Genomic DNA, 23,305 nt, shown 5'->3' on the forward strand with positions numbered 1-23,305 from the left:
GGTATTACTCAATATGTGAAGACAACTGGAGATTATCATATACTGAGTCGCGATGTATTTGGTCAAGTCAAATACAATATTGTTTTAATGACCTAATTGCACTAACTCTTTGTTTATATCTTGTCTCCAATAGACAGTAGTGAGATACATACAGCCATGTCTTGGTCGTCTCAATTGAGATGATAGACACCATCCTGTGACTATATATCAACCTAACAACTCATTATTCTCAAATCAACCTCGCTTATTCGGATAATACGCTTATCCATAACTCTATCAATATTAACCGTTCGTCCCTGAAAAGTTTCACCAACCGTTGAATGCTATGCTATGGTGGACCGTTGATTATTCTGGGGTCAACCCGCTTGCGGTTAGTAAAACCCTGTCATGTTGCATTGAAACAGCAGGTAAAACGGTTCGACGTTGCAATGGAACCGCAACAAGGAAAGTGTGATTACACTTGGAGAGCGCTTGTTTAATGCAGGGGATAAAGACAGAATCTGCGGAATACAGGGGCCGAGATGCTTCCCAAAAGGGAAATATCGATTACTCGAGCCTGGGGTTCAGAATTGCAGATATTCAAGGCGGTTGATATGGAGATGTTGAATCAGATTTGCTATAAGAACAAACAGATCTTGATCTTCATCCAAATTATCTCACTCACTTCCATTCAATTCATCACGCTTTACCATTCTTACTTTCTCAGCAGCTGGTCTGCTATTTCTTTGTGCTTATTCCTCCACTCTTTCAGAACACTATCTTTTTTACCTTCAATATGTTTTCGACTTCCATCCTTCTCCCAGCATTGCTGTGCTTGACTCAAAAAGTCAGCAGCCACCCAGCATGCCGTCCAGAGATGAACAACAAGGCAGCCGCAATGGCCAAGGCCGTCTATATCCTCACAAACGATGAGACAAATGGCGTTCTCGCACTCCCAGTGGGCAACGACGGCACACTTTCCAAGGGTCAAGTTGCAAAGACTGGTGGTGCAGGATCCATCGCTGTGGATGCGGATGGTAACCCTGCCACACCTGACGCGTTGGTCGCTCAATCTGCACTGACAGTTGCTGGCAACGTAAGTCAAGCATTCTTATTCACAACTCTTCCAGCATTCGCTAATAATTTACTCAGATGGTCTTCGCCGTCAACGCCGGATCAAACACTCTCAGCATGCTGACTGTCTCACGAAGCGACCCTACGAAGCTCGAAATGGTTGGAAAGCCAATCGATGTACCCGGCGAATTCCCCAACACCGTGGCTGCTTCCGCCAAGAGCAACATCGTTTGTGTCGGTATGACTGGCGCCAAAGCCGGTGTTTCCTGCGCCAGCTTCTCTAACAAGGGTCTTGGCGCCATGGACGAGCTACGCCCATTCGATATCAAGCAGACCACACCACCCAAGGGACCTACAAACACTGTTTCGCAAGTTCTGTTCTCCGACGATGATAGCATGCTATTCGCAATGGTCAAGGGTGACCCAGCTGTGAACAATACTGGTTTCATGGCTTCATTCAACGTTGAGCAAGCCAACGGGGCCATGGCCGTCAGCAAGAACGAGGCCCGAAGCTCGCCTGAAGGAACAGCTGTGCTTTTCGGTTCACAAGTCATTCCTGGTACTTCAAAGGTGTTTGCCACCGATGCCTCATTTGGCGCAGCCATCCTCGATGTCGACGCCAAAACATGCGAAGCAACAACAGTAGCTACTGGTGCAGTCGAGGGCCAGGCGGCGACATGCTGGGTGGCTATCTCTCCCGTCACAAAGACTGCATTTGTTACAGATGTCGGACGCAACCGAGTTGTCGAGATGAGTCTTGAGGATGCCAGCGTTGTATCTGAGCTTGACTTGACCTGCAACGGTGACCCAGGCCTGATTGACTTGGCTGCCGCTGGTAACTTTATCTACGCTCTGTCCCCTGGTAACGGCACCACTGAGGCTGCTGTAACTGTACTCGATGTGTCTGGTGGATCAGGCTCAGCAAAGATGGTCCAACATTTTGAGTTGAAGGGTATGGCAGGAAAGACTGCCATGGGAATGAAGGTGATGATGTAATGGGGTCAAGGAGGTTCTTGTATAGATATTGTTCTAGTAATTGGATGTTTTGGAATAGCACAATAAATTGTTTAATAGTTCAAGTATCTACTCAATCTGGATTGTGACGAGCGCTATGGCCAGCAAAGTCAGCTATATCAAGGTCCGCGCCAGCCAGGATGATCTTGCGCAGGCCATTGGTAATTCCTTTCCACACAGCAGAATGTGCGACAGCTCTGCCGTGGCAATCCGCATCGGAAAGTTAGACGGCTGTAGTGACGCAAATCGCGTCATCGAGATCATACCCGGGGAACCCAAGGTGAGAGAATCGTCGATGATCAAAGTCCCGAGCAAAGGGAAATATGTCATCGAGGTGATCTTCTCTCGCTGTGATACTCATGATGCCAGCCTCTATTGACATGTTCCACGCCATATCGGCAGTCGTCGAGGTAAGAGATGTGGCATGTTCCAGATGAGGATCTGCTCCTCATTACAAGAGCACCTTGCACACACCAATCTGGCCATTGTTGTGCGCAAAGAGTGAAGTACGATACACAGGGTACTGTATGACAGTTCAACCATCGCTTGACTAGCTTCTAGGAGGTAATGAAATTGCAATTACACGGGGAGTGAAGATTGCAGATATCCTATCCTCCCATTTAGTAGAGTCAACACACCTCTGACTTCTATAAATGGATTAAATTAGACTCTATGACATTAGAAACAACGGTGGAGATGAAAGTCTGGAATTAGTGTACATGGCGTCTGGTGGTGGGGACGCCACCAAGGACATTGACACTGAAGCAGTTGTTAAATGGATCTACAAGCCAGGATTAAGGTTCAGCTGAGCATCTGATCTTCACTGTGCACAGTCACTTTCCCAATGATTGAGGGCGCCAAAGAGCGTTGCATTAAACGCCTCCAAGATATATGAAACTTTTATTTTATTTCCGTAATGCAGAAAGAGATTAAAGTTAGTTGAAACGGTGATGATTGTGAATTTCGAATATGTATAAAATGCTATCTACAAGGCATCGAAAACAATATCATCCACAACAACTATCACTCAATCAATCGCCACTATCAAACATGGTCGCCTTCTTCAAAACCGCGCTATGCGCTTCTCTTCTTTGTATCCAAGCATCAGCTGCAGTCGATCGCACAAATGCTGTCATCAGTGTTCTCGAACAGCACAAAGACCTGACTGCATTCTACCAACTCTTCACGTCAACTGGACACGGCAGTGGAATCCCTGAACCTGCCTTTGAGGCGCGCTTCAATGACAACAGCAAGGATGATGAGTTTACTATCCTCGCTCCTACCAACGAGGCCATCGCGAAAGTCCCAGGTCTTGCGCAGAAGCTTACCTCTCCGGCTGGCTATCCTCTCCTGGCTGCCCTCCTGCGTACGCACATTCTTCCTGGCAAACTCAGTCCCCAACAGCTTTACGGCAAATCTATCAGAGCCATTGAGGGCTTCTCAATTGATATTAGCGCAGGTGGTGTTATCACCACCAACACGAACATGATGAGCCTGACTGACTCTGATGTACGTGCTGGCATGCAAGCAAAGCTCTTGAAGGACAGGAGAGGAAAATTGATCCGGATTCCTGCTACAAATGGTGTCGTGTACATGGTCGACAACATCTTCGATCCAATGCTCACCTACTTCGGCGAGGACGCCCCCGACCATAACTCTTTGCCCGCCATCAAGCGCTCACCTTCCAAGACAATGAAGGACATACTGGCCGCAGATCCCGACACTCTTCGCGCCAGAGAACTACTGCGAATGCATGCTCCTCGCTTCCTCTACGACCGTCTTAACACAAAGCTCGCTGGGAAGGATAACTCAAAGGTGGTCTTCTTGGTACCTTCTAATGAGGCACTGAAGCTGTTCACCAAAAAGGCCGAGGAGCAGAGCAATGCTGATATAACAAAGTTCTTCCTCGCAGCGGGCTATGGTACAATGGATGGCAAGAATATCAAGGGCCGCGCCGGATTCACGCTCGGGGTTGAGGGAGGAAGAGTTATGAATGCAAAGGTTGAGAAGAGAGAGTGTGGCTCTAATGGTTGTATCTGGAGGATTGGGAGGGTGATTGATTCAGTCTACGGTCTCTTGTAAGGTAGCTTGATAAGTTTATGTTGTCAATTCCACATTATATAAAAGGCTCTTGCAATGCACTACTACTATAAAACGTGATATAATTTGTACTAGAATTGGAAAGGTGATTTTTCTGTTTGACATGAAAGACTCTAGTCTGCCTTGGAAGTTGTGTTTCCATGCACAAGCCCGTCCTTGCCCTCCATCTTTTGCCATGCACTATCCAAAGCATACACACTGATGCTGACCTTGACCTCCTCAGGTAGATCAGATGTGCTGAACATCATGAGCGTCAATGGCTCTGTGGCGAAGAACGTGTTTGTCACGCTGTCGACGCCTCCATTGAGGAAACCTTCAAAGATAGAACGATCAATCACGCCGCTTGTGTTCCATGAGCCGTCACTGGCTGGCAGACTTCCAAGAGATGTCTTGTCAGTGAAGAAGATGTTGTCGAAGCCGCGGGTGTTGCCACGATCGAGGAAGTACACTGCGTCGCCACCGAAGTAGTAGCCAGCTTTGACACTTTCGCCGGAGACCGGAGACATGAATGTGAAGTTCATCAATGCAGTTGAAGGGATGCCAAAATCTGGGAGGCCAGTGACGTTGACTTCCCAATAAATCGCGTTGGACTCAACATCGGAGTAGTCCACAGTGATGTTTGAGTTGCCAAAGCTATCGTTGGAAGCGAGCTCACGGCCCATGACCGGCTCAAGGTCGTAGGGCTTAGATACCAACTTCCAGCCAGCACGCTTTGCCTTGGTCAAATAGTTCTCGCGAGGAAGAGTCATGGCGCTTCGCCAGCCTTCATCTTCTGTGGGGACGGTTTGTGTGTACTGCCAGTTGGAAGCCCAAGCGATGGAGACGGGGTTTTCATCCTCAGAAAGTCCGTAGAACCATTGCCCGGCGTAGTTATCCTTTCCGAAATCCGCAATTCGCGCAGCAGCGTCAACGGCCTCAAAGTGGGTACCATTGAAGTGGCCGGGGAAGTATTCAGCGATAGAACCGCCCAAGGGAGCACCTGGGTTGATGCTTATCACCATGAGCCACATGTCATCCTGTTTCTTGCCATCTTCATCGTAGTATGGGATGGAGATCATGTTGGGACACTCATATTGCAGGCCGAGCAGACCATGGTGGGAAAAGTTACTGGTGGCGGTCCATTCTTTCAGATCAGGGGACTCAAAGATGCCGATGGCAAAGTCTTGAGGGTATGCAACCACCATGATCCAAGAGTCCTTGTAGCGAATGACCTTGGGATCACGGAACTGGGTAGAAGTGCTGGGGATGACTGGGTTGCCCTTGTAAGGCTCGAAAGTGTAGCCTCCGTCTCGGGAGTAGGCAATAGCTTGATCCTGAACTTCTGGCGATGATAGAGTCTGGCTTATCGTTAATTTTAATCACGCGATAGTGTAGTGTAGCTGGGTTCGAACTTACATAGATTGCGACGACACCATTGTCTTGGTCAGGGAAGAAGCCAGAAGTGTTGTTCTCATCGACAACCACACTTCCAGAGAAGACGTAGGTATCTTTCTCCGGGGGAAACAAGGCAATGGGTTGGTTCACCCAATGGTACAAGTCCTTTGATGTTGCATGGCCCCAGTGCTGGTTGCCAGCGACGAGAGCTGTAGGGTTGTACTGGTAGTACAAATGCCACAGGCCATCAGCATCACGGAACATGCCATTGGGATCATTCATGAAATGTTCAGGTGGAGAGAAGTGGACTTGGGGACGATAGGTGCCATTGTAGTTGCCAGGAACGGGTGTGCCAGTGGGAACAGTGATGGTGGTGGAAGACTGGGCAATGGCCACAGAATAAAATTGGGAAAGACCAACAACGGTCGACAAGAGATTGCTTCTCATGATGTGTCTGTTCTGTTCTGTGATGAGACAAAGCTGCTTGATAGAATATTGGTAGGACCAAGCTGCCCTTTTATATACACAGAGGAACACATCCTCCGACTTAGGTATTCTCCACTCTGTTGGTTTCCCGAAGAATTGAAAAAGGTGGGCGGCTTCCCCGCATATGCGTCTAACCTAAATCACGATAATCTGGAGAACAGTGATGTCAATAATGCGGGTTTGTATTGGGGTAGTCAAGGGTTGAAGGGAAGATGGGGTAACTTGCGCCGAAGGAACGAACTTGGCACAGTCTATCGGTCCGACAAGGCGTCGAAGCGAATAGCAATCAGGCTTAGGTTCTGCTGTAGTGACGATCATTTCTCGAACGAGATGGAATCAGCCATTAGCGATCTTTTAGCAAAGGCTTCTTGCCCACCTCTTTCCCTGCCGTTAAGCCGTCGTTTATTATAGCGTCGAGTATTAAACAAAGCCTGTAAGCTATGGGAGTCCTTGCAAATTATCAGGCACCGATAGGCCAGCCATGCCTCGGCCATTGAACGGAGACTCGACATACGAGGGTCCGTTGATGATCGTTGGTCCGGAGAGGAGGAGTGACCAACATGTAATTGAGGCTTTTAATTTCCTACCTTTGATTAATAGCGTGATATGTGTTTCTTACATGCATTGCCACACCTTGTGATTGCTCACGCCATGACCAGGGAGGCTGTTTCTGGCAACACCGACACGGATACGAAGAAAACACCGAAATCCTTTTGTCAAGTAGATTGTCACAATAGCGCAACAAGATTTTATATATTAAAATGAGTGAGTACCCTCATGATGGATATTACAAAGAATGGATATTCTCGCAGCGTGGAAAATGATTAGAAGTGGAAAATACAATATAAATACACGCGGCCATCGATTGGATGTTACCGTACACGCGCAAGTCCCTAGCAAGATCAGTAAGCCGACACGCGTGAGGATAACGGGTATACATTAAATGCATTCGCTGGAGCATCTTGTAGGAGAATACAATTCTGGAGTTTTATCTAAGATATCTGCCACTTCTTTAGACAAAGATTGGTCTCAACATGGGGAAATTCCTTCTTCTTTTTACACCAATAGCTTCAATTCACACGTGAATTGCCTGTATCTGTCACCCAAGGCTCGTCCGGGCCTTTGTCTGTTGTTTGGACAATCAGACCTTCTTTGCCCTGTTGATTGCTAACAATTTGCATCTGCTAACCTGTACCCGACCAACACTACCTGGAGCTGCTTCGGTGAAGATCACTTAATAGGTCACCCTATACCAATATATATATCGTCCTGGCAGGTAGTAGAAATATTAACATCGTAGTTATAGAAACTCAGAACAAGTGATACATAAAGTATGGTTCGAATACTCTGACTCATAAACTGATCTAGCTTTCATCCTGTGCGCTGCCAGCCACTAACCAAGCCACGCACTGCTTCTATCAGCAGGGGCAACTCGTCACCGCTCCTCTAATCATCCACCAACATGACACATTGATTAGAATTGCTTTTTTTGATAGGGATACTGGTTCCTCACATAATACCCCCCCACTCAGGTGGCCAACTGTCATGTCAGGCTGAGTTTGACCGGCTGAAACAGTTTATAATCCGAATATTTACGATTGGGTTTAGTAACGCGTCAAAGGTCACGTGCAAAACGCCATAGACTAATTTTAAATCACGACCCCTAAAAAACATGCATTTACCAGGCAACGCTCAACAAAACAAGACAATAATAACCATCCACCACAAGTAAACAAACGAGAGAACCATCGTTTCTCACTCATTCAATGGCACAGCCTGCAGCAGTCCCTGGTACAATTCAACATGTCCTAGTATCTGAACCGTACAACTGACTTCTGATGCAAGGCCTCGAACTAAAGCCAGGGACCTTGGGCAGACAAATCTTTCCTGAAAGTCTTTTCAGTGAAAATAACAACCCAGAGGATTTGCAACGCTATCCTACATTTATTTTCCAGCCCACCTACAAGGAATTCAGCCTTGAGGAACATAGATTCGCTGACTACATGTTGCTAAACCGTAACTCTGACCGCCCCGACAAAGCAGTCACCGAGCTTCTAAAAAGAAACACTTTGAAACTGTACGCTTACTACCTAGCTGCCATTACCCGCGGAATCACAAATACTGACGTAAACAGATTGTCTGGGAAAGGAGTTGAGATCTGTGTTGGCAAAACACCCTCTGAAGACGAAACGTGGTCTCTTCCCGTGAACCTGATTTCGCACCACTCGGCTTACTTCAAAGCCGCCTGCCTATGGAATGTCAAGGGGCAAATCAACCTCTTGGGCCATGACCCTTCCGTTTTCAGCCTTTTCGTCGAGTGGATGTACAACGGGAGCTACGATATCTCCGCGTTTCCCAGAAATCCCAGCATGCACGCAAAATGCTGGGTTCTCGGCGACTTTATCCTCTGTAGAGAATTCAAAAACTACGCCATGGGCCGTCTTTTTGACGAGCACGTAGCCACAGCATTCGGTATCCCTGTCGCTTATGAGGATGTGCAGTATGTGTGCAACAGCGCATCATCGGACTCAAAGTTGAAACTCTTCTACACGGATTTTGTCACAGATCAATTTGGTGATATCTACAGGTTGCGCGGCTATATGGCGGACTGGGAGAAATTCCTCGAGGACCACCCAAAGACTCGCTCTGCATTACTTCGGAAGCTCCGATATGGTCCACCCAAGAAACCTCGTGTCAAGAGCGTAACAAAATACCTCGAACCAGAAGAGGTTGTATCAGAGTCGGCGTTGAGGGCACAAGTAGACTTTGCCAAGTTTGCTGAGAAAAAGCAGGATGAAGGATCGAAGCCTGCATCTCAAAACGAAGTATCGAAGCCTGCATCTCAAGACGACAGCGAAAGGAGAGTAAGTACTAACCCTTACTACATGCCGAGCTTGACGTATCATATGCTAGACAAGAGAAGCTAACAAGTTGACAGAAACGCGATCAGTTCGGCTTCAACGTTAATGGCCTTCCGTCAGTACGAGGTCTCAACTGGAGTACAGCCGCCACTCCGCAGCTGCAGTTCTTTACTACACAGGATATAGCCAATGTGCCAGCGCCCAATGCTTCTTCACAGAGTGCTGTCACTTCAACAATACAGTTCTTTCCTCCAAAGAGTATAGCCGCTCCAGTATCAAATTCCTCTTCGCAGGGCACAGCCGTTCCATCAGTACCCAAGTCCTCACAGGTTACACCTGCTCCGACAATACAGCTCTTTCGCCCACAGATTAAACCCTTCTCCATAGCAGCGAAGTCCTCGCAGAGTACACCCGCTCCTTCAGCAGCGAACTTCTCTTTGCAGGGTACGGCTGCTCCGTTAGTGTCGAATGCTTCTTCACAGGTTACAGTCATCCCATCAGTGCCGAGTTCTTCACAGGGTATTATAGCCTCTCCAGTACCGAGTCTGTCTTTGCCGGGTTCAGCCGCCCCGACAGTTCCGAATGCTTCTTCACAGGAACGAGTCGCACCATTAGTACCGAAGTCTTCTTCGCAGGATTCAGCCACCGTGCTGCCAGTACCAAATTCTTTGCAGGGCACAGCTGCTCCATCAGGTTCTCCACATGGTATAGTCGCTCCGCCAACACAGTCTTTCCCTCTACAGGGCTCAGCCGTTCCGTCAGTGCCAAACGCTTCTCCAGAAGGCATAGTCGTCCCACTAGCGCCGAATTCCTCACAGACTACACCCGCTCCGCCGGTACCTAACTCTTCTTCTCGGGACACAGCTGCCCCAGTGGACCGGGTTGAAGGAGAACAGGAGAAGGAGAGTGTTGGTGATGAGACAAACACAACCTCGATTGCAACCCAAGATGCAACAATCAAGGAATCGTCACCGAGCGGTAGTACAAGCGATGATGGTTCAGAGACACAGAATACTCCAGGTTCGGGTGAAGAATGACAGGACTGCAATCGATCCATCCTATCTTACAAGAGGACATATTGAGAAACGCAAGACAACTCTTGTATATACAGGAAACATGCCGTCAACGGTTGGCTAAAATCTACATCATAAATACTAATGAATGGCAATCCGAACCCTTTCAACCAACTTGTACTCATTGTGATCCGTCTCGTCTCCTTTACTGTTCCAGCGGGCGACCATAAGCATCACTCGTGATATCACGGCGGGAAACGCCAGCAGCCTCCATGAGTTTTCTAGTGAACTCGATACGCTCAATGCCACGCATGGTTGTGGTTCGTCGCTGCCATCCAATCTCTGTAGGCAGACGCTCGTTCTCTGTAGTAGAAGTATTTGTTAGCCTTGTTTGAAGGAATGCCGACGCACAGAACGCAAAGTGACATACTAAACCAGTACTCAATGTACTTCTTCTCTACCGTGCCGGTAGTGCCATCAGCCATGATCTCGAAGAAAGAAGCCATCTCGCCCCAGCTGAAACCGTCAGCCAATTTTGACAGCGAGTGCTGGGGGTTGGTCTTCTTCGAGGTTGCAAGACGACCCATTCGTGCCTTTGCAACTTGCTCGACAGTGATCATGTCGTCGGGGAAGTATGTGAGAGTCTCAGCCCAAACAGTTTTGTTGAAGGGGTTTGGGTCAGCAAAGAAGGCGTCAGAGCGACTACAAAAGTTATGTTAGATATGTATTGTGAATAAAGCTGCGGTTGAGCTATGACATACCTGATAGAAATATCGTGCTCAAGGATATTGTGACGGCCGAGGTCGGCCAGGTCGAAAGTACGGGTCGCGGGATAGTCGGGGCTTGTCCTGATGGCCTGGGTGAAGAGAAGGAGTGCATCACCCTTCTCGATGTTGAAACCAGCAAGCATTCCATCGGCAAGTTTCTTCAGATCGATGTTCTTTCCGTCATGGGGAAGGTAGCCATGGTTGGCCAGCGTGTTGAGGCCTGGGCAAGGACCACGAGCTTCATGCAGCAGTTAGAGACCAGAAATAGGGACATATTTTGGAGGGTAACTAGACTATAAAAACTCACAATCATTTGCACCAGGAGCAACCCACTCTTGAGGAGTCCACTCGGCACCGGCCGTGGGCAGAAACTGAGGGAGAGCCAAGGCGGGTGCAACAGCACCAGAGGCAGCAATCAAGGTAGAGAACTTCATGTTGGAGTTGTTAGGAAGAAAAGAAGGACTGTTATCGAACCTGTCGACACTGGGGTTGTGATATCCGTCGAGGAGTAATGAAAGAATGACTGATGTCTAGAATGTTGAGCAGCAAGATAGACAGTTACCCAAGGCTTTATATCTTTAAAGTCTGGAGATTATCCTTACAACCGAGGCTTGGACATGCCAAGATCCGTCTTATTTACGTCAAACTTTCACACTAAGTCGGAAACAAAATATAATGGATGGAATGCAAACATCAAACAGCAAGTAGTGACGAAATTCTGTAAACAAGGTTAATTAGTTATGGCACGGTTGCGATTGGTCGCTGACGGCTAAGTAGACTGTGACAAGTCACTTTTGTTTTGTGAAGTTTATATTAATCCTTCGCGAGAATTTCCAAATCAGGCAAAGACGATGACTCGTTTCCCTGGCCGTCACTCCACACCATCTTCCTAAATAGCCAATGCATTTGTTTCAGATAATTATTTCTCCGATTTTCAGGATAAGGAGCATCATATGCAGGCCTAGGAAACATCCGAGGCTCAAGGGAAGTAGCCGATGCTTGAGGCCGTTTCAAGTTTGTGGAGAATCACAACCGATCTGCAGAACTTCTCATATCACCAATCGGATTAAATTATGATAACTTAACGTAACGTGCTAGAACAAGTACCAGAAAGTAAAGACATTTGGTGGTTGGTACAACTAAAAAGGCAATTTTACCTTTCGCTTCCCTGCGTCAAGAGTCATAGAAATTAGGGCACAAAAGCAACCTTATTCTCGCACAATAGAAAAGCAATACAGAAAGTAAAGACATGGACTTGCCTTGACGCAGCAGAGGATTTGGTTATTTAGAGAAGAAGAGACGAAATTGTTACGTGAGTTTATACTGGTAGCATAATAATATACTGTCATTTATTTATATACATAAAGCGTAGAGTTAGTTGTTTCTACTACCCACTAGATCTGCTGCAGGGATCTAATGTGAATAACACATCTGGCGACTCATCACTATGAAGAATCGCGCAAATCCACCCGACTCGTTTGCAACCACAAGAGGCCTGCACACAGATCTGCTGGCCATCGAAATGCACCATTTCTCCCCAAGTAATTCAGCTATATACAAAGTCTAACTCCCCCGCAGAAAATAAAAAGAGACACGATCCAAACGCTTAGCCAATCTTGGAGATCAGGAACTGAGGAGCAGGTCCCGCAGCGTCGGCTTGATACATAAAGTGAGCAGCGGTGATGATCAAAGTTCCAGTGCAGACAGCATCTCCCACGTTGCAGTAGATAGCAGTGCGGTCCTTGGGGTAGTTGGGAATAGCGTCATTGTTCTGAGCGTTTTTGGTGTATCCGAAGAGGACGCAACCCTTGACCTGGTCCATAACCTTTGCGTCGAGTTTGGAGATGGCAGCAGCAACCAATGCAGTTCCTTGACTGGAAGAGAATCATGGTTAGTAAAAGAATATCTTTTAGTAAGAGCAAGTTGTTTCTTACCTGTATCCACCAGTAACAACTGGAGTGTCAGGGCACTTCTCGTGTGCCATGTTATAAAGGCGGACGGCTTCATTGATACCAGCTGGTGAAGAGCCATCCGGCATAAGGTTGCCAGGCACATCAGCCGTGTATGGGCCACCAACACCTTGAACCCAGACTCCACCCTTTCCATACTTGGCTTCAAGCTTGCTTGCCACAGCGGGACCTGTAGACATGCCCTATGTATGTTAGTGAGAATACCCCCGGAAGGTTGAAAGAAATGGCTTACCATGTTACCTTGCTCGGTTGTGGCTCGGGCAAAGATAAAGATGGCCTTGGGACAGCTACCAGCAGCGCCTTGCTCGAGGTCATTGCGCGTAGAGCCACCAAGACCAGCAAGACCTCCAAATAAGCCTCCGCCAGTGAGTCCTCCTCCAAGACCACTGCCGCCGCTACCCAGACCACTGCCGAGGCCGCTACCAAGGCCGCTACCTAGACCGCTGCCAAACTGACGGGCCTTGACATCCCCAGTAGGATGAGCGCTGGCCATGCCGGCTATGAGGGAAAGAGCTGCGAAGAACTTCATATTGATAATTTGAAGGATGGGGCTGTGGAAACTCTGACTGGGCAGGAGATAGATATCGGAAGAAGGATGGAAGACAAGAGTCTGTAAGAGGACCGGCCTGTTTCGTAGAAAGAATGTATGAGCTATGTAGAAGAAAGTGGCTTGGGATGATGAGGAAGTTTCTTAGTGTTCAAGAGGATGAGCAAAGCTCTTATAGCTTCACGAACGACTTCCTGATATCCATTATCTTGCCGACTTTCCGACTTTCCTACAAATTACAAAGGAGTCTTACGGGACTCAACTGTTTCTTGGCTCTACCGATTCTGGCTAAGCAATGCCGTTTCATCCCCACTCGCCTACTAGACAGACTGGGGGTAGCAGACTAAAACGCCGTAACCGTACTGCAGATCGCTCGGCTTCCTCCGATTTTGTGGTTAGTGTTTGTTTCTTAGCGCCAGACAAACTGAAACGAGGTCATAGCAAAAGCAAAAAAAAGTACTACACGTGGACAATAGCTATCATTGTGGTCAGCAAGTTAAGTTATCTTGGACGGTAAATCAAGGTCACACCCCATGTTTCTATTCGTATTTACGGCTTAACGGCATTCCGGATGAAACAATGTCCTTTTCGGGATGATAGATGGTCAAAGATGAACGGTGATGTTCCGAGGGCCCCGAGCAAGTATGTTCTAGAAGAAGTTATCGTTGGTAGATAGCAGTTTTGAGATTTAGTTCAGGCAACCCTCGGCCCGGGGGAATTATCCTTGTTGAGCTTTAGTAGCGAGATAAGAGATGTGTTTTCTTTTTCTTTGTGGGGGTATTGAATCCATCGCGCAACTAGACTAACGTATAAAGAACGAAACCAGCAACACAATCTTTCTCAAGTTGTGCACCCGATGTATCGGCTCAAAAGACTTAAACCCAAGCTTCTAGTCTTACGAGGAACTCTCAGGTAAAGTGGTCTGATGTATATGGGGCAAATGTCCCTGACAGCTTTGTTTGTACGTCAGACGTTGTATTAACTCCACCACTTGCGATGGCGGCAGTGCGCTTTGACAGGTGCCTCGCGTGTCTGTCTATTAGCGGTTAGACCACCATGACTAGCCGTTGCGACTGACATATCAATCTCTGACATCTCCACCAGTCGTCGGGATAATTATAGCGTGTGTTTGCTGCTGGGGATGGCAGGATTTGTGTTGCATCATGTCTGTGACTGTGATTGTACCTCGGTATTCGTAGACATGAGTCAGGTCATTCTGGACGTTCTTATTGTCCGGTCACCCGTAGAATAGGGTCAGGCCCACAACTACACACGTAGTGCTAGGAATTTCTATCTGACTCGTCTATTAATCTCATCTACACGCTCAATGTCAATGCGTTGAGTATGTCGGGAAGCATAACTAATATAATGCATAGGTATATCGCTAGTTTCATGCCAAATGTTGCTGTAAATGTCACATGGAGAGACGAGGTAGTCTGGCCATCGAATAAACTTACATCTACAAACAATCGTCACAAGCTCTATTACACTGAAAGCTTAAGAATTGGGATTTGCATTACATCTCTCTGTATATACCGGTTTATTCAAGCCAAAACAAACTAATCAATCTCCTTGCCAGTCATTTCTACCTCATTCTTCTTTCCAAGGACTTCCTTCTCTTGATGGACGGCAACATGATTGTTGAGCAAATGGCTTGGATCGTGGATAAAGGCGGCCGCAATCATTGCCACCACACCCAAAGGAATTGTAGACAAAAACACGGTTCTGAATGCCTTTGCGTAGGTGTTTTTGAAAGCGATATTCGTTGCGTGGAGAACTGACTCTGTAACTCCTGGTACCTTGGCCATGGCGAAAGGCACACCAACCGCATTCTGGATGACTGCAGGGATCAGAGATGGCAAGTCTTTCGCAGAGTACCCCGCGCCAACAGCAGCCCCAGCAATGTTCTTAGCAAGGTCTCGATTAATGATAGAAGTCACAATCGTGCTGAACATGGCGTTGCCCAATGATCCACCAGCGCTGCGGAACGTTCCCATCAGTCCGGCTGAGACTCCGAGTTCCTCTTGCGGAACCAACAAACCAGATGAGACATAAGACAAAACGGTAAGCCAGGTAAAACAGGCCTGACCGAACATGGGCAAGAGCATCCAACCGTTCTTGTTGTGAGGAATCACACTGGCGTATGACGCGGTGAATGCAGTTTGGAGGAGAAGGGCGAAAAGGAATTGATACCGGATGTGCTTGATCTTGTGAACCAACGTGGGCATGATCCAACCTCCAATGATACCCGAGACATTGGCAGGAATAGATATGTAGCCAATCTCAGCAAGATCGTTGGTAAACATGAATAAAGTCCCCTGGTTACCAAGCGTGATCATTGCCTGCCAGATCATACCGCAAACAAAAAGAATCACAAGATAAACAGTGAACTCCCTATACATACGGAAGAGCTTGAGAGGAAAAAGAGGCTTCTTCGCGATAGTAAAGTCATAGATAAATGCCGCGATAAAAACGCAAGCACCTATCGAGATGCACGATGCCACAAGTGCTGTGGACCTGTGAGCAGCACCAAGAAACGTGATGCCGACCAGGAATAAGGTGAGACCGGTGGCGAAGAGCAGTAGTCCGATATAGTCGAGTTCTTTGACTTGTTGCCATCGTGTTTTCTCGTAGTCGTGCTGCGGGCGTGACGGAGGGAAGTAGCAGATGAAGGTGCCGACCAGACACACAGCAGCGTACATGATGGTGATGTAGTAACACCATCTCCAGGTTGCCTTGATGTAGAGTTGGGTTGCAATCAGGCCACTGAGAGAGCCCCATGGGATAGTGATGCAGAACTCGGTCCATCCAATGCCAATTCCTCTAGATAAATATATTAATATCTGACAAGGGAGAAGTGTGGTTGGTTACCCACCTGTATTTGTTCGGGAGAAGCTCGCTGATACCAGGATAGGCTACCATGATAACGCCGGCGCCAAACCCTACGAGAGTAGTTCCGGTTACAATTCGTAATGTCGACTCAGCAAGAGCGCAAACAATCTATTTCAAGGTTGTTAGACCACCCATTTCTCTTCAACATAGTGTTCAATTACTTACTGCACCGACCAGGATGATAGTCTGGCCGCTCAAAAGAACCCATCGTCGACCAAAGACGTCGCTCAGGCCTCCAGCAACGGAGAATGACACAGCTGCGCCGATGGACCAACCACCAGGAATCCAAGCAATGTTATCTGTGTCTCCGAGATCCCTTCCAATTTGTTGAATGATCTGAGTCGGCATGAGAAATGCCGTTGCGATGGCGGGTATGTAAGTCAGGCCCATGAACTACAGACAAGGGTTACGTCAGCCGTGGTCAGATCGTTGATTATTATTCCGTAGTCACTTACGAAAACTGCCAAGATGGTAGACCAGGCAACCTTGGGGTTTTCCTCGAATTCGGAGTTTTCAACATGCTGAATGACTGAGGATTGATCCTGCGACTGGTCGAGAGTCGGCTTCTTTGCATCGCTGGCGAGCGCAGCCACTTCTGGAGTAGACGCCATGCGGATGGCTATGAGTCTTTGATCAGAGTGATTGCAGAAGAAAGCGATGGTGACACTCAGATATACTCTGAATGGTCTGTCTGAGAATAGCTAGCAATCTGGGGAAGACGCTCGGTCTCTGGCGTTATATACTTCAAGATCTTGCTATCAACGATTACCCCAGGAAATTGAAATGCGGAGAGCCGTGAAACTAGTCTCGTCAAACGTGGAGAAGTTGAAGATTCCCCGCGATCTTGTTTTGTAAAGACCTCGGTCAGTATGTATGTAGCAAGTGGTAAAAAAGGGGTCGAAGGTTTATCATTAGTGCCGGTTTGCCGTGTCTGGGTCTAAAATGAAGTTAGACTGGATCGGGTTATACTTTGCGCCGCTATCGAAAAGTCGAGACGCAGATCAGTACACGGAGCGTCGGCAACAAAGGCCCACAAGGGCATGGCATGCTTGTCCGGTACATGCAGTAATTAGATGAAATCAATAGATAAGGCTTGGTAAGACTTGACATACTTGGTGTTGACGCCCTCATTGGTTCAAGATCTCGGTATTTGGGATACCGAGATGTGTGGCTGGAAACAGGATAAGCCAGTTCATATAAAGCTTAAGCTGCCTACTGCGTCGGTTATTGGATTCTTCGGTTGTTCTTTGCGGTAGTTGTTCAAAATGGCCTCTAATCAAGGTAGAGAGTTAATGACGAACTTACAAATCTCCAGTATCAGCACAAACTGACGGATAGTAGTGCTTGCTTGACCAGGATGCGATGAACATGTCGCCATGACAGAGACTCCATTCTTGGACCCAGCAATACATATTGCTATAGAGACATAACTGGACTCTCGGTATACAGGCATGGAGAAGATAATGCTGTACTAAGCTGACAATCTTCAGTGCGATATACTCAGAATCTGTCCCTCAATATGCCAAGACAAGCGAAGCCTGGTTAGTAAACGTGGGTCTGTCGGGCCGCCCAATGTGGTATTCGGCTCCTGATATCAATGACCCTGCTGTTTCAGGCCGCGAATCCCAAGGCCTCATGTCTGAACTAAATCCACTCCAGCACATTAAAGTATGTAGCAAACGCGCACACGAACAGAAACGGTATGTATCGAGAAACAGAGTCGCTAAAGTCCGCACCACAGTGTTCAAAATGAGAAGTGTCACCGAGGTCAGCGTTTGGGCTGGAGGACGTTGCGATCATTAGGTTGTGTAAGCAATATCAAAACCTATCTTCCAAGTTTAACCATGGCGTTCGTAGCTTTAACGCCACTCGGTAGACTTTTGTGAGGGCTATATGGTTTCTATCTACAGCAGCTCTTGCTGTTGTTGAATCCGTTGAAAAATATATTCAGAGTCTTCTAGCGATATAAGCAGCAGGCGTTATGGTTGCATCTCCCATATTCTAACGACGGTGGGTGCATTTGCAGAGGTTTGGTACGGCATAGGTTCTGTAGCAGTCTACCTCGGTTATCTATCGTCGTTCTCTCCACCTTTGGACTGTTCTCGTAAATTGTTTCGATTATGTCTGTAATTGCTTTTACTTTGGCTGATCTTCTAGTCTAACAAGTCACTTACTCTGACCCTGACGCAGCACTAGATGCTGTGCTGGTTGTAGGTACGAATGATGTACCTCGTGCTAGAGAGGAAACTGCAGTAAATATTTCACTGCCGATAGACATAAGGAATGGGTCGGCTGTTTTAGTTCACGATGTATGACTTGGCTCGGCAATGCTCTCGGGACTGGAAGGTGGGACGATGCACTTTGTTCCACGGCAGTAGGGTCGATGTTAGTGGCACTTTCTGGGGGCCTTATCTGGTCTTTCTTGTCTGGTAGTGAGGGGACGGACAACTCAACCTTGTTGGGACATCGAGATGATGCTCCTGATTATCAGGAAACACGTGGAGATAACCGATCTTCCGCTTGTTCGGTAATGCCACTCGAGGTTAGAACAAAGTCCATGCTAGCAGCGAAGCTAACGCCTTCTGTTGGGGTCGGGTCAGAGACGATTCCAAATATTCCTTATCCTTTATCAGAAGCAAGCGCAAGATGAGTGGGCAAGTGCGTTATGCACCGGGGGTTCGTTCTCATTTTAACTTAGTTACCTATAGATGCAGGTAATAATAAAAACACAGAGTTATCGGGATGTTTCCTGCTGTATTTCTGTTGTTATTGCAAGACTTCGGAGTCAGCATAAAATGAACTTCGAAGACGGCGGACTCACTGACGTAGACAAAGGCAAATCGGTAACATATTGTGTATATAATGCGTAAGAGATTAGGTACGCGTTGCAATATCTCATTCTTGGGATTAATTTGTAAATATATAGACTTGATCAATTTGTAAATGTCTTGGTTGGTTTTTGTAGATAACATTTCACATAAAGAAAAGAGTTCCAGCTCCTCACCCTAGAGCGCCGCACTTAAGGTACTAGAGAGCCTAGAACGTCAAAATGGAAAAAGACAAAAACAGCCGAGTAATTATTCTATGAGGTAGAGGTAGCAAAAACGGTCATTTATAGTTTTAGAGTTAACATTCCCGCAATATCTAACCACATCAACTAGCAAACATAACCACAACTCTATCATAATACTCGGGAATAAAGCTAAAAATTGTCATTGCAAAATCGGCCCAATAGTCCCATTTTGATTCAAAAACCCTTCATTGTGACTCGCGTGCACTTATCTTGCTTCATCTAAGCGAGACTCTCACTGCCCTATGTTCGAATGGAGCCCATAAGCACTAATTACACCGCCAAGCCTAGTTCAGATCTGAGCTTCTTCAACGGCCATCCCAGATCCATGGCTATGGTGAAGAAATCTTCATGAGCGGGGAATAAAAGGACACCCAACTCCACAAGTCCGCAGGGGTCTTCGGGATGCAGTCCTCGAAACGTCCACTTAGAGCCGATCTTATGATAAAGACGTTACGCCATGATGAGCGCTTGTAGGGCATAAAATTGGACCGGCTAAACAGAGTGTCTATTTCCTCGGCGTTATAAGCTCATCTGGTCGCTTTGGATTCTTCGTTCTTTCTTTTAAAATTCTTGAACATCATGGATTCCAAAAATACTTGGGAGACGGTTGACGTCAGAGGCATCGCCTCTTTCAAGAGTGTAGCTACTCTTGTCAGTGTCTGGTTTTTGTATCGTCTATTTGTTGCTCTGTACAACATCTCACCTTTCCATCCCCTGTCTCGTTTCCCTGGACCTAAAATCGCTGCTGTCAGCTACCTCTACGAGGCTTACTACGACTGGTGGCGAGTGGGACGATATGGAAAGGTTATCCGTGATATGCACGAGTGCTACGGCAGGTCAAACAATTTTCAACTGCGCCCGATCATTTCTGACACACGCAGGCCCTATTGTCAGAATCAATCCCGACGAGCTTCACTGCTCAGACCCATATTTCACCGACGAAATTTACGCTGGTCCTGGCCGTGTTCGCGACAAATGGCAGCATCAACTCAACACTGGAGGCGCTGGCCCTGTCTCGGTAACAGGTTTCTCAACCGTCAACCATGAAGTCCACAGAATGCGAAAGGGAGCCCTGTCAAAGTATTTCTCTCGGTCGCAAATGCTGAAACTCGAGGGCGAAGTGCGGGATTTCTCACAGATGACAGTGGAAAAGATGCTAAGATACGCGGGTGGCGAGCCTTTCGATGTCAAGGAAGCCTTTAACTGTTTCACAGCGGATATTATTTCCCAGTATGCCTTTGGCGAGTCTATGGGTTTCATTGCTCAGGAAGGATGGGAACCTAACCTGGCTACTTGGGTCAAGTCTTTCTTCCAGAGCGCGTACATGATGCGACATAACGTCTTGGCGAGAAAGATGGCTCAGTTCCTTCCCTTTTTGTCTGATTATCTTGGCGAGGATATCAAGGCTGTTATGCGACAAATGAATGTGGTTATTCCAGGATACATCAAGGCCGCGTTGAAGAACCCTGATGGTGGACGAGTGTTTGCTCAAGTCGTTGAGTCAAAGACGCTACCAGAGTCGGAAAAGTCTCTGTACAGACTATCCGGTGAAGGGTTCAATTTTCTGCTCGCTGGTACTGAAACCACGGCTGTAAGTCAACCATGTCTTGTGTTTTGACGATGTGTCGCTAATGAAATAGGCCACTCTCACTGTCATCACGTACTTCCTCCTCGACAAGCCTGATATTTACAAGCGTCTTATGGCTGATCTAAACGGCCTCGATCCGGAGAACCTTAAGTGGACAGACCTCGAACAACGTCCGTACCTCTGGGCTGTAATCCACGAAGCTCTGCGTGTCATGCCTGGTGTATCCCATCGATCTGCCCGAATCGCCCGGGAAGAGGACCTCGTCTACCAGAGCCAAGACGGTAACACCAACTGGGTCATTCCCAGAGGCACACCCATCGGCATGACATCCATGATCAACCACTGGAACGAGGAGCTTTTCCCCAAGCCTGATGAGTTTCTGCCGGAGCGGTGGTTGGAGAATGGAAAGCCAAACTACAAGTTGCAGAAGTTCTTGATTTCGTTTGGAAAGGGAAGTCGTGCCTGCATTGGCGAGAAGTAAGTTCTGGTCTGTCTTTGTAACTCTGAGACTTTACTAACAAATTTGCAAGTCTCGCTTACTGTGAGGTATATATTATGGCGGCTCTTATGGCATTCCGTGTCATTCCTCGAGCTCGTCTTTACGAGACAACTATTGAGGACCTCACTTATGATCACGACTTGATTGTGCTTCAAACCAAAAAGGGATCTATTTCTGTCCGTATTGCTATCTCATAGACAGTAGAGTAATCTGGTATACCTATTTGATAAATACAGCGCCCATATCTTATTATCAAATGTCGCAGTCCGTGTCAGTATCCGAGCCTTCTGGCATTTCCGGCTCAACGTGCTCTACAAATGTATGATCAGGATTATGCATCTGTCTTCGGCTCTGGAAACACTTGAAACAAAGGATGAACACCTCTGAACAGTCAACACAATTGTAAAGTGGCCTTGGAGTGAGCTTTATCAGGTCAGCTCGTTAGTATCCACTCTGAGGACTTGGGATTCATTACTTACAGAGAAGCAACTAGCACAACTATTAAAATTGTGGTGTCCTCCAGGTGATATTTCGTGGAATTCCGGATCCCAAATCTGTTTGGTTCCGTCTTCGAGTATTCTTTCTCTTTGGTCTTTTGGTGGCGACAGAAACCACAGTCCTTCCAGCCCCCAAGCTGTATAGTTGGCCAACTTGAGAGCAGACCATTTACCGTCGTAGCTCACCGGCCAGACGTCTGCCCCGTAATCTCGAATAAGGATTTGGATCTTCAGAGCTTCTGACCGACTGTTTTTGCAAGCCCACATGAGCGGCGTCCACCCGTCATCGTCTCGAACATTGATATCGTATCCTTGGGGAAGCAAGTCGATGAAGTTGCCAATGAATGACCAATCACAATGGCCTGCCGCAAAGTGTAGAGGTGTTCGGCCATAATTATCCGGTGACAGTAGATCAGCTCCTGCTTTGATTAGTAATCCAAGGGATCTGTTGGATGGTGAAAGTCTTGCATAGTGCACTGCTCGTAAGCCCTGGTCGTCGGAAACATTGACGTCCGCGCCATGTTGAATGAGATAATGAACAAGCTTCCTGTCCGCATCTGTGGCGGCGAGAATGATAGGATACGTGCCACATTGGCATCTTGTATTGACATCGACTTCCCTTTCCTCGATGAGGTATCGACATATTGCATGGCGGTAATTGTGAAGGAATAGTGTACTAATGACCAGACATAATAACGATTCCTTGTTGGGTTCAGGTCCAGGTGCGTTTACATCTGCTCCCGCCTCAAGGACGAGGCTGAGCAGTGGAAATATTTGATGTATTCCTGCATATTCCAATGCGACTGCAAGGTGCGGAAGACTTCCAAATGTTGGGCCATAGATGTCTGCTCGAGCACCTCCTTCAATCAAGGCTCTGGCTTCTTCAACTTTTCCTTGTTTCACAGCAGCAGCCAATGGTGTCAAACCTGCAATATTACGACGCCTTATATCATTTGTCAACAATTTCAGAAAAACAACCATCAGAAAAGAAAATTTGCATACTCTTCGGGCTCGGGACAACCTGACCACCATTTGAAATTTGCCGGGTGATGATCGAGCATGAGATCTTTGTATGTTGCTATGTCAGGTGGATCCTCAAATACGAGCTTATGTTCGAGCTGGCGGATATCGGGAGATACCTCTGGCTGATAGAGATACTCCCCTCCAACAGAATCGGAGGCATTTGATTGCGACATAGTGACGATGTGTATGATTGTGCCGTACTGAAGAATACCTAGAACATGTAGATACGAAAAGATATAAACTATATTTTATTCACTTGGCCCTTTCTAGCTAAGCGAATCTTACGTGAGATATTGCCATTTATGCGACCCGCTCTCGGCAGATTTTATTCCCGATCATGCCATGAGCTATCCGTATCCTTTCCGTATCAAAAGACCTGTAGTATGTGAATAAATGCTGCAGCACTACCGATAAAATCATGCAACCAATCATAGCAGTAATCAATTTTGTTTCTTCCTCGGGAATGTAGATGTAGATAAAGTAGCTAGAAAAAGACGCCGGTATTAAACTAAACATAGTACCAGAAAAAACTGACTATATAAGACAGA

At 47.1% G+C, this 23,305-nt stretch overlaps 9 protein-coding genes across 9 annotated transcripts; 4 read left to right on the plus strand and 5 right to left on the minus strand.

Annotated features, from left to right (window-relative positions):
* Positions 1-775: 775 nt before the first annotated feature.
* Positions 776-2,876, plus strand: FPSE_03786 (uncharacterized protein; the record flags this gene model as incomplete). Its single annotated transcript, XM_009256906.1, has 5 exons — positions 776-1,075; positions 1,132-2,045; positions 2,128-2,347; positions 2,437-2,477; positions 2,750-2,876. The coding sequence occupies 5 exons, from the start codon at positions 776-778 to the stop codon at positions 2,874-2,876; spliced, it is 1,602 nt and encodes a 533-aa protein (XP_009255181.1).
* A 241-nt stretch (positions 2,877-3,117) lies between these two features.
* On the plus strand, positions 3,118-4,149 carry FPSE_03785 (uncharacterized protein; the record flags this gene model as incomplete). The annotated part of the gene is made up of 1 exon (XM_009256905.1): positions 3,118-4,149. One exon carries the CDS (start codon positions 3,118-3,120, stop codon positions 4,147-4,149), a length of 1,032 nt encoding a protein of 343 aa, XP_009255180.1.
* Positions 4,150-4,280: 131 nt separating this feature from the next.
* FPSE_03784 (uncharacterized protein) lies at positions 4,281-5,988 on the minus strand (the record flags this gene model as incomplete). The annotated part of the gene is made up of 2 exons (XM_009256904.1): positions 4,281-5,504; positions 5,563-5,988. 2 exons carry the CDS (start codon positions 5,986-5,988, stop codon positions 4,281-4,283), a joined length of 1,650 nt encoding a protein of 549 aa, XP_009255179.1.
* A 1,842-nt stretch (positions 5,989-7,830) lies between these two features.
* Positions 7,831-9,925, plus strand: FPSE_03783 (uncharacterized protein; the record flags this gene model as incomplete). Its single annotated transcript, XM_009256903.1, has 3 exons — positions 7,831-7,838; positions 7,931-8,891; positions 8,966-9,925. The coding sequence occupies 3 exons, from the start codon at positions 7,831-7,833 to the stop codon at positions 9,923-9,925; spliced, it is 1,929 nt and encodes a 642-aa protein (XP_009255178.1).
* Positions 9,926-10,106: 181 nt separating this feature from the next.
* FPSE_03782 (uncharacterized protein) lies at positions 10,107-11,102 on the minus strand (the record flags this gene model as incomplete). Its single annotated transcript, XM_009256902.1, has 4 exons — positions 10,107-10,264; positions 10,332-10,603; positions 10,663-10,906; positions 10,976-11,102. The coding sequence occupies 4 exons, from the start codon at positions 11,100-11,102 to the stop codon at positions 10,107-10,109; spliced, it is 801 nt and encodes a 266-aa protein (XP_009255177.1).
* A 1,172-nt stretch (positions 11,103-12,274) lies between these two features.
* On the minus strand, positions 12,275-13,167 carry FPSE_03781 (uncharacterized protein; the record flags this gene model as incomplete). Its single annotated transcript, XM_009256901.1, has 3 exons — positions 12,275-12,542; positions 12,603-12,820; positions 12,871-13,167. The coding sequence occupies 3 exons, from the start codon at positions 13,165-13,167 to the stop codon at positions 12,275-12,277; spliced, it is 783 nt and encodes a 260-aa protein (XP_009255176.1).
* Positions 13,168-14,744: 1,577 nt separating this feature from the next.
* Positions 14,745-16,688, minus strand: FPSE_03780 (uncharacterized protein; the record flags this gene model as incomplete). Its single annotated transcript, XM_009256900.1, has 4 exons — positions 14,745-16,008; positions 16,061-16,185; positions 16,243-16,470; positions 16,533-16,688. 4 exons carry the CDS (start codon positions 16,686-16,688, stop codon positions 14,745-14,747), a joined length of 1,773 nt encoding a protein of 590 aa, XP_009255175.1.
* Positions 16,689-19,729: 3,041 nt separating this feature from the next.
* Positions 19,730-21,434, plus strand: FPSE_03779 (uncharacterized protein; the record flags this gene model as incomplete). The annotated part of the gene is made up of 4 exons (XM_009256899.1): positions 19,730-19,961; positions 20,032-20,741; positions 20,791-21,215; positions 21,269-21,434. The coding sequence occupies 4 exons, from the start codon at positions 19,730-19,732 to the stop codon at positions 21,432-21,434; spliced, it is 1,533 nt and encodes a 510-aa protein (XP_009255174.1).
* A 55-nt stretch (positions 21,435-21,489) lies between these two features.
* FPSE_03778 (uncharacterized protein) lies at positions 21,490-22,930 on the minus strand (the record flags this gene model as incomplete). The annotated part of the gene is made up of 3 exons (XM_009256898.1): positions 21,490-21,660; positions 21,717-22,677; positions 22,737-22,930. The coding sequence occupies 3 exons, from the start codon at positions 22,928-22,930 to the stop codon at positions 21,490-21,492; spliced, it is 1,326 nt and encodes a 441-aa protein (XP_009255173.1).
* Positions 22,931-23,305: the final 375 nt, after the last annotated feature.

The sequence above is a fragment of the Fusarium pseudograminearum genome, chromosome 1 (assembly GCF_000303195.2).
Source record: "Fusarium pseudograminearum CS3096 chromosome 1, whole genome shotgun sequence".
Lineage (NCBI taxonomy): Eukaryota > Fungi > Ascomycota > Sordariomycetes > Hypocreales > Nectriaceae > Fusarium > Fusarium pseudograminearum.